Source organism: Poromitra crassiceps (assembly GCF_964638095.1).
Source record: "Poromitra crassiceps genome assembly, chromosome: 9".
NCBI lineage: Eukaryota > Metazoa > Chordata > Actinopteri > Beryciformes > Melamphaidae > Poromitra > Poromitra crassiceps.
Window position 1 is genome coordinate 39989155 of NC_139630.1, and position 15136 is coordinate 40004290.

At 41.4% G+C, this 15136-nt stretch overlaps 1 protein-coding gene across 3 annotated transcripts; it reads right to left on the reverse strand.

Moving 5' to 3' along the window:
- Positions 1-285: 285 nt before the first annotated feature.
- LOC310781951 (poly(A) polymerase type 3-like) lies at positions 286-15021 on the reverse strand (the record flags this gene model as incomplete). Of its 3 annotated transcripts, XM_083642595.1 has the most annotated exons (24): positions 14886-15021; positions 14076-14249; positions 13530-13596; positions 13286-13367; positions 11983-12092; positions 11837-11890; positions 11624-11735; positions 11323-11412; positions 10473-10611; positions 10197-10269; positions 8376-8496; positions 7984-8068; positions 6342-6395; positions 5968-6117; positions 5568-5677; positions 5327-5442; positions 5044-5195; positions 4057-4249; positions 3755-3856; positions 3421-3564; positions 3184-3237; positions 3031-3084; positions 2361-2452; positions 286-1485 (listed from the first exon to the last, which is right to left on the reverse strand). In XM_083642595.1, the coding sequence occupies exons 1-24, from the start codon at positions 14891-14893 to the stop codon at positions 1473-1475; spliced, it is 2349 nt and encodes a 782-aa protein (XP_083498721.1). In that variant the 5' UTR covers positions 14894-15021. The 3 variants fall into 3 exon arrangements, with proteins under 3 accessions (XP_083498721.1, XP_083498722.1, XP_083498723.1); XM_083642596.1 differs by lacking the exon at positions 286-1485 and having other exon boundaries at positions 1503-2452; XM_083642597.1 differs by lacking the exons at positions 286-1485; positions 2361-2452; positions 3031-3084; ... (10 more) ...; positions 8376-8496; positions 10197-10269 and having other exon boundaries at positions 10469-10611.
- Positions 15022-15136: the final 115 nt, after the last annotated feature.

The window sequence follows — 15136 nt, forward strand, 5'->3', positions numbered from 1 at the left end:
CAAGCTACGTCTTGGGAAATTTTGACCGGATTGGGATGCAAACAACAGAAAACCTTTAACTAGGCCATGTTATCAGTCTCCTCCCTGGGCTGAATATCTGGGTGTCTTGTCTGACAGAAATCCCCCCCAGCTGATGATACATATTTCAGAGAATTCATCTGGCTTTTATTTCAAATGATTGTGGAAAAACTCAGCCGCTTCTTTGTATGCATGGAAATATGCAACTTTAATACACAGCGAAATGTCCTTGTTGGTAGAAGAATGAAGATTCTCAGTACATTTCTTTGCAATATCGCAGACCTTTATTTGTGAAAAAGTACAATACCTCGTCCTTACAAATAAGCCTAAGAAAAAGTTGAACTGAAAAGGAGCATTGTACGAACAAGAGGATGCTTCATTGAAAAAATGATCTGTACAGGTAGATTTACGCACCATAAGATGAGTGGTCTTAGTCTGGCTTCATTTTAACATATTCCACTATGTTAAGCACAATCTAGACAAACTCAAAAACTGTTGAGATGCTTCAACAAAATATTGAGTGAATTTCATACACCTTTATGCTTTTAATACAGTAAACAAAACAAAGTTTGTGTTGCTAAATCAAACTAAAGTCTTAGCCTCTGCAATATTCCTTAATTTCCAAATGTTATGTGACCAAGCAACCAAAAAGAAAGAAAAAATAAATTGTTTTGTTCACAAAACTTGTATATCACATTTCTTTTGTAATACAAATCACATCGTTAATGCCACATTCAAAAATCCATCAAGGCTAAAATCTTATACTCCACACAAAATTATTCTTTTTTAATCCTCTTTTTTTATAGTGTACAAGACAAGACACAACGTTACTGTACAATGGATGTATCCTATACTTAAAAGTTCAAGAATCGGTCAACCATACTATCTAATTCAAATTATTTTGCCAACACTCAACATTTGGCATAATCAGAGCATTCATTTATGAATCTTATAATTAGGGTCTTCCAGTTGATGAGGAACCTGTAATAGACCAGGTGCATCAAAATGTCTGTGGCCTGGCTGATATTAATCTGTGATGCCCCTTTCACTGAATGGGATTAGTTCACTGGTTTGTCAGATTACAGTGTCAAACATGTTGTACTGTATTTGGTGGTGGAGAAGAAATCTACTCAGTCAAAACCATGTCAAAATATGAAACTAGCTTGAGGATGCAAGATATTTCACAACTACATATAAAGCAACCTAGCCTGCTTGCTAAATACTCATCTACCTGTTCCTCTTATGAGGCTGTTCCATTGTGGTACAAGTGTGGAGGACTGTATGATGTAAAAGTAGACAGTAGATACTTTAATGTACACGGTCCGTCTTACTGTCTGGCACTAGAGTCCCCACAGATGTGAGTACCATTTTGGTCAGTTGTGTGTACTCAAACCTGAGCTAGTTCCATTAACGGTGACTGTGGGATTTTTGGTGCAACCAAATCTGGAGTATACTCACTGCTGTCCCCTTCATCCAAAAAAAAAAAAAAAACAAGAAACAAAAAGAATTAACATTGAATAAACAGCGATGTTCGTTTTTCCCCCCGTCATAAATTATAGCTCATCCAAGACAGCAAATGATGTAAAAGCATCATTGTTCAAAGAGTTCACAGATGCCCGTCGACAAAACTATTATTTTCCGGTTACAGCGCTTTCAGGAAAGTTACCCCACAACAGTGATAAAAACATCTCAGTAAAATCTTTATTTGTAACATTTTTTAATAACGCATGTCTTTGTAGTTCATCCTCACAAAGAACGCACAGTATTAGCAAGCAGAACCTTGTTACCAGCATCTGACCTCCAAATCAATACAACGAGAAGGGAGAAGGAAAAATGTGAGTAATCAAAAACACAAATTCACACCGGGGGTTTCTCATATATCACATCATATAAAATCATATATCATATCATATGACATCAACATGAACGCCATTCTCCTTTCCTTTAAGAGCCAGCCATTTGTGAAGGGATTACTGAAAATAAAGGTGCTCCTTTAACTGTAATCGGGTGCCAGTTTTGCATTTTCATCAAGTGAATTGGTCTTTGAACAGTGCATTGGTGTAACTTGTACCCATTGCTCCACTGTGGTTGAGGAAGAGACCGGCAGAAAGGGCTTCATTGCCCTCTTGTGGTGGCTGTTGTGTTAATAAGAGATATGACATTCCTACAGCCCCTCGACTCATAATTGTCTGTCAGTCTGTCTTACCACAGGCCGTCCGTGAATCTCAGTGTCTATGCGAGGATGTCTGCCATAGAATTGGGGTAGACTAGGAGGGAAGAGAAGGGGGAGGAGCCAGGGAAAGGTGAAACGAGTTTCTATGCACGTGATTCTCTGTTTCTACCTGCTAAGGCGAAGCTTGATGGAGTTCTTCACCACGGGAATGGGGTTGGTGGGGAGGAGAGGCACATCAGACAGGTCGGCTGTGGACAATCTCTGAGAGGGCAGGGGGCAGACAAACAGTAAGATCAGTTGCAAAATATGAACAATAGGGCTGCCGCTAACGATTATTTCCATACTCGATTAATCTGTCGATTATTTTCTCGATTAATCGATTCGTTGTTTGGTCTATAAAATGTCAAGAAAATGGTAGCAAATGACGATCAGTGTTTCCCAAAGTCCAAGATGACGCCCTCAAATCTCTTTTTGTTTTGTCCACAACTCAAAGATAATATCAGTTTACTGTCATACAGGAGTAAAGAAACCAGAAAATATTCACATTTAAGAAGCTGGAATCAGAGAATTTAGATCTTTTCTCTTAAAATTGTACTCAAAACGATTAATCGATTATCAAAATAGTTGTCGATTAATTTTCTGTCGATCGACTAATCGATTAATCGTGGCAGCTCTAATGAACAACTTCAGGACGGTATCATAAACTATGGATCATTGGAACCAGACGGGTTGCGGGTCCATTTCTGGTGGATTCTCACATGACAAGAGTACTACTAGTATGTTTCAAGTACAACATTACAATTTAAACAATCTGTAAATCAAGCTAGTATCAACAATACCTGAATTTGTGCCTCACTCTTCACTTCACTTGGAGAAGGCATGTTCTCAGTCACCTGGAGAACATTTACAACCACATTAAAACACACGACCACAATCACAGAACTAATGCACAGTCATTATAAACACCACTGAAAGAGGGACAGCTTCTTTACCGCTGCCTCAATTGTCATGCTCTCATCATCCTTGGTTGGTTCAGTGAATGGATCCTACAAGGAGGTGAACAAGAAAAGAGACATGAGTGAGTCCTATCAGGATCAAAACTCAACATGGACATGCATTTGTACAAGCTTCCAAGAGTTGAACTTCAGGTGTGCTGAGAAGACAAATAAAGAGCAAATTGTGTCATTTACTTAACATCACAGGACTACTTGAAGCCTAGTTTACCGGACCTTAGCAGCTTTGAACTGCTTGGCTAGCATCTCTGCCTGCGGAGAGCCTGGTGTCTTGGTGGCTGGAGGGGGGGTCTCGCTGATTGGGAGACCACTGGTGGACCCTTCAATGGATGATGTGCTGTTTGTTTCTGATGCGGACTCCTGTTGCCAATCACAAAACAGATTTTATAGATACAAATTTTCTAGACAGGCCTCAGTGTTTAACTGCTTTTGAACATCTTACAGCAGGTGCTACTTCTGTTATGGTGACAGGACTGAGCATGACAGGAAACAGATCCAAAGTAAACTACAGAGCAAATTGTCTCATTGACTTGGTGTCACAGAAACAGACCTTATCAGCTGATGAGGCTGATGGGCTCATGCTGGGAGGGGGGGTCTCACTGAGTGGGAGACCACTGCTGGACCCTTCTGTGTCTGTCTCTGAAGCTGACTCCTGTAAGGAACCATAAAACAATTTTTTTTAAATACAAACTTTGTAACTAGTCCTCAGTGTGTTGTTTTGACTGACATCTTATCGCAGGTACTATTTCTGGTAAAATGACAAGGCCAATATATGAGACCCAAAGAAAATACAGAGTAAATTGTCTCATTGACTTAGTATCACAGAACTTCTTCATGCACAGTTTACTAGACCTTATCAACTTTGAGCTTCTTCGCTGTTGTCTCTGACTGGAGAGAGCCCTGTCTCTTTGAAGCTGGTGGGCCCATGGTGGGAGGGGGCGTGTGGCTAGGTGGCACCGTGGCAGTGATGGAGCGCTGGCGGCTCACTGTGGGCTTCGCTCCCTCCGCTTCCATTGTGGCCTCTATGGCAGGTCCAGAACAGGCCCTAGTGGCGGTTACAGAAAATGCAACAAAAGTTAACAAATTAAACAGGGTTTTTTAAGAGTATAAAAGCCAAGCATTTTTCAAGCACTGAGAGCAGATGGTCAACCCCCATGACGCGGAGTGGAGCAGAGTGGAGGTGAACGGAAAAACGCCCCTTTTCATTTCAGAGCCCATGTCAGTCAATCCAGCTCCGGTCCACTCCGCTGTCTGCTCCACATCTTGTGTGAGATGCCAGGAGACAATAAATACAATGATGGGATTGTTTCATTTCAGGTATTAAAAGATTTTTGGTTTACATGAGTGATTGTATAGAAGATGAAACACCAGAAAATGTTGAAAATCAAGCACTTTTCAAAGCAAATATTCAAATTCAAGCATATTCCTATCCTAACCTTGAAAATATGACGGCTAAAATCAAGCATTTTCCACACTTTCAAATACAGTACTTTGTAAGAACCCTGACATGAAGTAGGCATCTAGCTTAATGTTTAAAAACATAAAACATGTCAATGAAAAATGACAAGCATTTTAAATTCAAAAGCCCTTCATGTCGTCACATTTTGTTGTTTCAAGATGTGGGCCATGGGAATATCCTTCAAACAGCCTTTGAGGGCATTTTTTTTTTTTTACATCTAACATAGTTTACCTTGTCAAGTAGTGGAAGACACTAAGGAAGTTTCCACATTTTGTAGCTATCCTACACTAGTATTAAAGAAGGTTCCAAGCAGTTACTGGCCGGGTGTAACAACAATGCAGCAGCAGGTCAGCAATGAGTGCATCTGGGGCAACACTTACCCAATAGGGCTGCAAGGGAGACCCAGTATGGCACCCTTATTTGGGGTGGAAGAGGGCATGGCTGTAGGGGAGGGAACAGACATGCTGTTGTCGCTGTCGATAGATAGGTCGAGACTGCTGTCATTCATCTGGCGAAGCCCGTCTGTGGAGTGCTGCAGAAGACGAGGAGCAGGGAGAGAACAGAACACAAGTATCAACACAAACCTAAGTGCTGTCAGAAAAAGCAGCATTTCTGACCAACATTGATATTTAAGATGAGCACATGTAGAGGGGAGGAAGAGACCTTTCGAGACCGCTTGAGATTAGGCAGCAGCTGGTGAAGCTGTTTCCTCTTCACATGCATGGCGGAGATCTTCATCTCCTGCTCAAACATCTTGCTGCTAATGGCCTGTCTGTAGACTGCAACCATACAAAATGAAAAGGAGAGTTGTGATCATGTAATTTACAATCGATTCATTCACACAACACCATCTCTCCACTTTGTGCCAGTGCGGTAACTCTAAGAAGAAGAAAGAAATCCTCACCAGTGTCAGTGAAAGACTGGATGTCAAAGGTCAAGTCTATGTTCCGGTTTTCAGACCCCTCCAACTTCTTAAAGACAATCCCAATCACCCACATTGTGCTCAACTCCTCTCTAGAACAGATACAGTTCAATGAGTCGCCAAAGTAAAATTAACTCCATTTCTAATCTAAGATTTATATACAACTTTTATGCAAACAAAGACTTTTACAGCAAGTTCAAAATGATCTAGTACAATTTAATGACAGAGTACCGTAAATAGAATAGAGTAAATATTAAAGAGAAAAATATTGCAGAAAAATATTAATCTTTATTAGAAATTAATATGAGTTGCATGACTGAAAAGCCCAAGAGAAAACGCCCTGCTATGATGATAAAATAAGCATCGGGTCAGGTGTCCTCACTTGTCATTGCCTTCCTTGTCGTTGCCTTCCTTGTCATTGCCTTCCTTGGGGCCAGGGAAGGACTGTGGGTTGACATGGGCCAGAGTAATGTGCTCGTTTTTCTCTAGATTTCCCACCAGAATCCTGATCTTCGACTCTACTAGGCCGACCCTGACGGGACAGACAAAACATCAGGTTTATCACTGATAAAACAGCTGGAAATAAAATATTCAACTGTTCTCTCACTCGGAGGGCAGCATGGCCACAAATAAGACGCAGTCTCACCCAAAGACATGAGACCATCTACAAAGATGTCTTCAATCGGTCTAGTTTCACTCACACTTGGCTACTGCCGCTTGCTTATTTTCATAATTTTCTTTCTTCTGGGTACTCACCATTCAAGGTGCTGCTTCTCTGTCGGTGCGCTTGCTAGCAACACAATGTAATGCCTTTGGAACATAAGAGACAGAACAATGGGAACAGGGGTCACAGCACGGTACTTTTCTACACAAGCTGGAGCCACAATTACATCAATCACAAACCAGCTTCATCACTCACAAACTCCAGCTTCATCTACGGAGGTAGGTGTGAATGCATTTGCTGATCAATTGTCAGGCCAAGCTATAGCACAATGATTAGCATCACTTGGGAGTCTGAGTAATATTTTATTCCTTAACCTATAGTCTTTTTTTCCCTTTTCTAATAATGCTAAAAGGCACTGGTTGCTTCAAAGTGTTCGTGGTTCCTGTATTGAACCTCTGCATTCATGTATTGAATGCCAAGATTACACAATGAATTCAAAGAATTAACATTGCAAACGGTATACAACTTGCTCACTCTCTGATGTCCTTTGGCATAATAAGCGTTTAATCAGATCATCAGCCAAATTAAGGATAGAGCTTCCTGAGCTTCCTATCACAAATAAAAGAAATAAGTCAATCTGAAAAAAAAAAAGAGATATGGATTTTCAGGCCCCATTTGGGAAAATACAAAAATAGTGAGCCCGGAACACACAACAGATTTATTCAAATATCACAATACAATGAATCCAATGTCAAAGACGGGCGCTCCAGGCTGGCCTCAAAGTCAAATTAAATGAAGACTGTAATGTCATGTCATGTAAAATGCAGACTGTTTAGGAGCAGGATATTGAAGCAAGTTGTATTAAGAGCTCCAAACTTGAAACAAAATGCTGAAGGCAAAAAAAGTCCATCTCCAAAACAACGCTGGAACAGACTACCCACTTTCTCTTTCGTTTGTTGAGCAGGCTTCACTCTATATGCTGAATTACTAATGTAGTGTAAAAAGCGGTCTGCAGATTAATTGAACAACTGGCATTCAACTTCTCAGGTTAGGTAGAACACATGCTCAATGTACAGCAAGGAACCCAAATTAAGTGCATTTTGAAATTCAAAATAATTAAGACTCCGATAACTGTTTAAAGCATGGAAAGTACAAAGGGCCTAATTGAGAAGGCTTCCTTTGAGTGAGAATTACAAATACTGATTTACTGTATTGGGCTATAACTGACAATAAATACAGTTATGACAAACAAAGGAAATGAAGTCTGTAAAATCAGACTAAGAAGAAATACATAGTGCAAATTGTGAACTAAATCATTTTATTTCGAATTTAATACAAGTTAAGGTACAGGGGAAACCAGGGAACTTTAATATTTAATAGGAATTCTTACAACCAAGTGCCTATCTATCCTTTATCAAGCAAAGTACAACACATCAAATATAAAGTTGTGCTAAGTTGAGGCACAGCTAAGGAATTAGAATGATAATGGGCTTCAGGCACTGCTTGAGGAGCGTACTTTGGCAAGAATGTGTTCGAGTTTTATCAGGAGGTATAAGTTATATTCAAAACATCAAACTGAATAAATAGAAACATAATAAACTGGTGTCAGGGGGGAATTAAATACTAATATTATAAAGTAGTGTGCATGTGTGTATGTTGTGGAAATGGGATTCTTTATTGAAATATCTGTATCTCACCATGTGCGTCCAACAGGATAGGTAGCTTAATACATACTTGTATTTCTGAAAGAAGTTTGGTGCTTCGAATAGTTTGGGCCACTCTGCTTTATTCTGCAATATTTCGTCAGTGATGGCGAGACCTGTGGAGGAGGAAGGGAAAGCTTGTTTAACTCGGAGTAGAACAAAATCCCAACCACATTTACAAAACAGAATAAATATCCTCGTAGCTACGCTTTTGGCCCAAGTCACGGATAATTAATTAAAAACTACAGCATAATAACTGAATTTGAAATGTCTGTTCGTGATTTAATTTATGATGGCTTAATGGTTTTTCTTTAGAACCAGCAAGAATGTTCTGAAGTTGCATAATTATCAACTTTGTCATTTTAAAGTTAACTGGCCCCAACCACGAGGCAGGTGTGAGCCCTTGGTTAAGTATCAGCTGACCCTGTTTGAACTCGTCCACCATGACAGCTCGGGTGGAGGCAGACACGTTGTAGGTGGAGTTCTGCTGGGGGTATGCTGGGGTGATGATTGGCATCAGGTGGTAACGGTCACTTGGAGTAACCTGGAAATACAAAGGAATGTGACTAATCAGTTTGCATGCATGCAAGGACATTTGAAGATTATTCATGATCAAAGACAAACTCAAATAACACAGCACTATAGATACAGTCTGTCTGTGTGCGAACGCCCACAAAATGTTACTATGGCTGGTGCACGAGTGGGGTAAAAAAATCAAATCTCAATGGGCTGACTCACCAAAGGACGGTGCTGCGACTCTACACTACAGGATTGGGGATTCTAGAGCTTGGGGATTCTAGAGCAGGTACATAGACGTCTGTTCAGATGTGCGTTTACGGCGGTGGTTGAATCACCGATTAGAGCATGTGAGCAGAGTGGAGCGGTCATAATTACCGCTCCTCGCTCAGGGACCTGCCCTTTCCACCTGCTCCATCGCTCGCGGCCGCTCCGCTCCAGACCGCTCCATACAGATTTCACCCACTCCCACTCACCGCTCCGCTCAAAAGAATAAAAAAGATAAAAAGGCCAGGGCGTTTTAATTTGCGCTTAAACGCCTGGGCAATGGGCATTGCTCACTACAAATAACATGAGCTCAGCAGAGTCGCTGCATGTTCGTTGCATCTTTATGTGCGGCTTGTGCGCCAAGGGGAAAAAGACGAATGCTGGCAGAAAAAAATAGATATCTCATGAATTATCAGATTAAATTGGTCGGATTCGATGTATATAGATTAATAGAAACGAATGACAAAAAGATGATAAAGAAAAGTTGGGCTTGTGCAACGAAATTAAACTTCAAACAGGGCGGCATCACTCAGCGCGGCTCTCAGTACGCTGCGTAATTACGCACGCAGCAGCCCCGCTGAGGAGATGCAGGAGCGCGAGGCAGAAAAGGAATAAGTATACCGCTTATTACATGTTCAATAATAGCCTGAGGAGTCTCAGGCTATTATTGAACATGTTTTTATTACATGAATAAACAAAAGTTTTGTCTGTCTTCAGTCAGGGCATGAGTCTCTTCCTTCTCATCTCGCAGCAGCTGGCAAGAAAATAGTGGGCGTGCACATGGCTACGCACTGATGCATTCTGGTTCGAACATGTTGTGATCGGAACTGGAGCGGGACTGAGCAGGTGATCGGTGCCGCTCCAACTTTCGCTCCGGTACCGCTCTGGTCCCCGGCCGGTCACCGCTCAAGCCAAAATCCCCCCGCTCCGCTCACATGCTCTGTCACCGATCATGTCTGCCAGAGCTGGGCTAGCAGCTATAAATGCTAACTGTGATGAATGGGGAGAACGGGGGGATTGACCCCACCCTGACCACGGCTCCAGCCAGCTACCCCAGTGTCTATGACGAGACATGGACTCAACCTGTATATATAGCATAAATATAGCATAAAATATAAATGCTGCTTCACATTTTGCAGTTTCCAATTGTGTAAATATAGTGTTATGCGACCTCATCTTTTCTGATAAATCAACCATCGCCTGTTAGAACATAAATCATTTAAAATTATGTTATATTTATTATTATATTTTTGCCACTGTTTTTCATCACCCCTGATATCAACAATATAAAAAAATAAAAAATTGCATTGTCTTTGTCATTGTCATTCACATTGTTGCATTCATTCGAAGGACAGCAATTTTACAATCTTGGTTGATCCATATAGCCAACAAAATGTTAGCACTCTTGCCGAACTATTATCACGATCATCACAGTACTGAATCAGTTGTGTTCCTCCTTACCCTGGGGTCCCAAACTGGAAGGTTGAGGTTGCAGTCCTCTGGCTGCTTTAGCAGAACTGGGTTTGGCCATTCCCTGCCACACAAACAAGATGTCAGGTCAGTCAGTTAATTTCTTTATCGCCATCCTTCACAGAACAAACACTGGACACTGAAATTCTCTGATCCTGGTCTTGACTAGGACCCGTCTTTGGTGGAATAAGGTGGTCTTGACTTTAAAAAGCCCAGTTCAGTTTGTTTTGATGTAACACAGAGATGAATGATATCGGGACCACTCACCACTTTGAGAAGACCAGGAAGAATTTGTGCACGAGGGTGGAGGCTTCAGCATTGGGGTAGAGCTGGCAAGTCCTGGCTACCAGCATGGCCCATGATACCCCACCGAGGAAGCCCAGGATGTTAGAGTAAATGTTGTGGCCTGGGAGAGGAAGGTGTCAAAATATATATATATATATATATATATAAATAAAACACCACAAGTACAAACTGCTATAATATGCTACAGTCCACTGCCAAGTCAGTATTTTGAAAGTATGGATGTAAATGTTGAATACTAGATTTGTAAATCATATTACTACTTCAATTACAATATTGTGCTTGCAAATGGTAATACAACTGGGGAAAACTGTAAATAAAAGTGTGGTAAAGCACACAAGACTACAACAAAGCAAAAACAGCTCTACAGTCGAGGAAACCTGTGGCTGTTGTTTATCCCCCCACTGATTGGACTGATTGGAGTGTGGTTGCCAGGTAGCTAATGCAAGCAAGCCAAACAAAGTCACCATGGCAACATGAGGGGGGGGGGGCACACAACACATTGAGCCCCCATAAAAAAGGCAACAACATGCAGGTTTCTTTTTGCTCAAACTAATCCTGTTTTGAGTAAAGTCCTGCGCAGGTCAGTTTGGACTTTGTTTACATGATGTCATTAAGCTGGTTTTGTAGGGAGACAAAGACACAATAGTCCCTCCAAACAGACACAACGGTCTTTTGAGTGACTACAATCATGCAGATAGCCTGCTAAAGTGACATAGCTCTACACAAAAGACACTCATCCAAACAAAGAATATTTGGTGTTCACCTTACCTTTCAATTAAAAGGTAAAAAGGAATGAACAGATTGAACTCACGTTTAGCCCACAGTTTGATGGTTCTCAAAGTGAGCCTGAAGTTCTCTATATTGGGCACAAGGTGGAGAATCTCATCTGTAACTCTGCAGCCTACAAGAAAACAAAAACAAAACATAACGCCATACATTAGCACAGGGATTATGGTCACAACAACAAAAACAGAAAAGCACAAATATACATAATACTTTGTTCGACACCAAGGAAATTTAACTGACAAAATGGCTACGGTACTATGACGCTTGAAAACTCATCTTTCAAGCTTCATAGTAGCAGTTTTGTTTCATCAGTTGGCGGTGCTAACCATTGAGACTTCTTATGCAGCGGATGTCCAGGTTCTTCAGCAGCCCATCGTCGCGAAGATCCAGATTTTCAGGAATGGTTGGCAATGCTAACCGGGCAAACAGTATGTCAATCTAAAATAAAAAAGCAGAACACAAAAACACAACAATTATTACTGTGATTACTTAAAAACAAACAAACATTTACTTTATTTAAAGGCATAGACATTAAGTACCTCAATCGCATCAAAGGATAGTTTGATGACCGGGACAAACGCCTCTTCCACAGCCTAGAGACAGTGTGAACGACAACATTGTCAACTTGCGTTAGGAAGGAAAATCTTCTCCGACTTGTATGCAATGTCAAATTAATTTTAATCACCCGCAGGTCTTTAACCTCCTCCTGCTCTTTCAGCTTCTCATAGAAAGAAGAGAAGAAGTCTGTTCTTTCTACATGTCGAGGTGCGACACAGAGGGCATCGATGTCAGCACCTGTCAGAAGAGCAGAGATTCATATCAATGTAAAAATGCTGTTCAAATTATGGATTGTATCGACCTGTATATGGGCCAGAATTGCCATCATATTCTTTCAGCCATGGCAGCCCAGCCCACCAATGAAAAAGTCGACAGACAGATGCGTTCCTCGTGAAACCAGCAAATCACATGGCCACTTCATACACACAAGCCTACTGTGATTGTCTGTAAACTAATATCATGTGCTGCTCAATTACATAGTTGTCCATGGTAATAAACTGAATTACATCATTCAACCGATGTGTCTTGATGAATGAGGTCTAATCACATTTTATGAATCACAATGACACTTGGGGATTGTTGTTCTACTGTATATCACACTATAAAAGCACACTGTATAAAAGCAATGTCACACTCTAGGTTTTGTTATACTGTACATCAGCACAGCTGTGATTTGGTCAGGCTGTGCTGCTGATATACACTATACTACATGACAGCACAACCTCCTTGAGTGTGATATTGCTTTTATACAACAGTTCTGTGTCCTGGTCGCTGCACTAGCGCCTCCTCTGGTCGGTCAGGGCGCCTGTTCGGTGGCGGAAGGGAACTGGTAGGAATAGTGTGATCCTCCCACGTGCTAATGTCCTGCCAGTGAAGGTGAAGCTCCACGCTGTCAGGTGAAAAGAAGCAGCTGGTAACTGCGCATATGTTGGAGGAAGCAGGGTGCTAGTTTATGGCTCTCCCCAGATGGTCAGAGGGGGTTGAGCAGCGACCGAGGCAGGAGGGGGAAATTGGCCAAGTACAACCGGGGAGAAAAATGGGGGGAAATCATAAAGGGATATATATATACACAACAGTTCTGTGAACATAGCTTTATGTCAAGTAATGGCATGAATTTACCTTTATTTTAAGGGGTTGTGTTAACTGCTACCTGTTATTGTTTTACCATGTATGCTCTGATGAATGTTGAGTAATGTACACTGTGCCTTCACAAATAAATTGAATGATTGATGAAGGTCTAACAGACAAAAAGCTTGGCAAATAAATGTGAGCCTTTGCACAGATTGAAGTGTGCAGATGATTTTCTTTTCATTGCATACTCTTTGCTTCCAGCACCTTAACAAAGCCTAAGCGGAGCGGTAGTTTTTTCCTGCAAGGGCTTGTAAGCCAAAGAACAGCTGTGATAATGTAAGTAAGAAACTGTTTATTACCTTTTGTGTGTACCCCCAAACGATAGGAGCCAAATGTGAAGATCTTGCCTCCAACAGATTGTACTATTGAGGCAGGTAAATTCTAAAATCACACACACACACACACACACACACACACACACACACACACACACACACACACACACATTGTAGTATCTGTGCAATAACATGTTTTGGGGTCATATGTGTCATATTAATTTTGCAACAAGGGAGATATAGAAGCTTCAACCCAACAAGCTCCTACCTTTTGTTGACTGATCTCTTTAATCCACTCCTTAACCAGCGTGTTTAATTTACCCAACACCATTATTCTGCAAAAAACAACAACAACGTAAAAGCAGATATGACAACATTATATCATAACTCCGAAAAAAGATTAGTATGGCCGCTTATGTGTTAACATGATTCATTGAGGATGTTATTTAACTGTTTGCAGCTGTAAATAACACCAGTACGAGGATTGATTTAACAATGGCATGATGACATCCAGCCAGGACACTGGGACACAAAACCACACCGAAACCAATTACGTTTTAGGCCGCATAATATCATGTTTTGATTTCAACAGTGGGATAGAAAACATATGCCTGTGAATTCAAGTTGCGTTCTTGCACACATATCCTATTAGCCAAATGAAGTTTACTTTCAGAAAGAAAGAAAAAATCGAATCTGAGTATGGTCAAGTTGCTTGAAAACTACCAATCTTGTGTCAGTTTTGGAACTGCTCAAATCATAACTGTGAGGAAGTGAGGTAAGGAAACGGTCAAGAAGTGAAAGAAAGCTTCCATACCTGTGCTGCAGCTCCAACTCCTCCTCAAACACACCATGTGGTTTCAGAGTTTCAGTCAGCTTCTGGGTCAGGACCAGGTCAGCCTCTTTGGGCAGAGCCAAGCTGATGGGAGAGGTGATCCCATGGTGCTTGGGTATCTGCTGGGCTGCTGCTGGAGCCTGGCTGCTGAACGGGCTGAAAAGGGATAATTGCACGTTTCGCTTAAGTGTACTATAATGTTAGCCTGATATCAGACTGCATTGTCAACTCGTTATTTCCATCTGCCAAAACTCAACTCTGTGGAGTGGGCGGATTCGAAGGTCTGTCTGGACGCAAGCGTGATAAATAGTACATTACAAAACCTAACCAAAAATGCAATGCTTTGTACTGAGTTAACGTTATTTAAAATGCAGCAAGTGTCTGTCTAGATCGGGAAACTAGCTCTGCTATCGCTAGCCACTTGACCATTTTACTTGGGGTGTTCCGTATTTAACACTATCGTTAACGTTAGCTTTTGCTAACATTACGTTGGCTAACGTTTCAGTAGACTGGCAACGTGTGAATGACTTTTGTTTACATCGTTTGTTTTACAAGTATCAGAGTTTGTCGTCAACTACCAAACGCACTAACGTTAAGTTAATATGAAGCTTGATGATGTGCATTTCGCCGATGCCAAATCATAACACGCTAACGCTAATGCCAGCGAACTCAGATCATAACATGCTAACGCTAATGCCAGCTAACTCAGGCTCGGCGAGGATTGGGAGTTGAAGAGGCCTCCCCCGGTTCATCTCCCAAAACTCTTGAAAGAAGCAGAGCAAAGACACTTACAATGGCATTGCGGCAATAATCAACCGCTCCGTTTAATCCGTATCATCCTCCTCGTCTTTTCCCTCATCAAAATATAGCTCAATCGTCGTAATACACACTCAAACAGGGAAATCTGCACCTTTGTGTCCACTAAACATGGCGCGCGTGTAGCTTGGACTGTGCTGTAGGATGGAAGCCAATCAGCGAACGGCGTCACGTCACCGAGGGTTTGTTTGGGTTTGAATGCTGCATTCAAGTCCTACCCAAAAGAA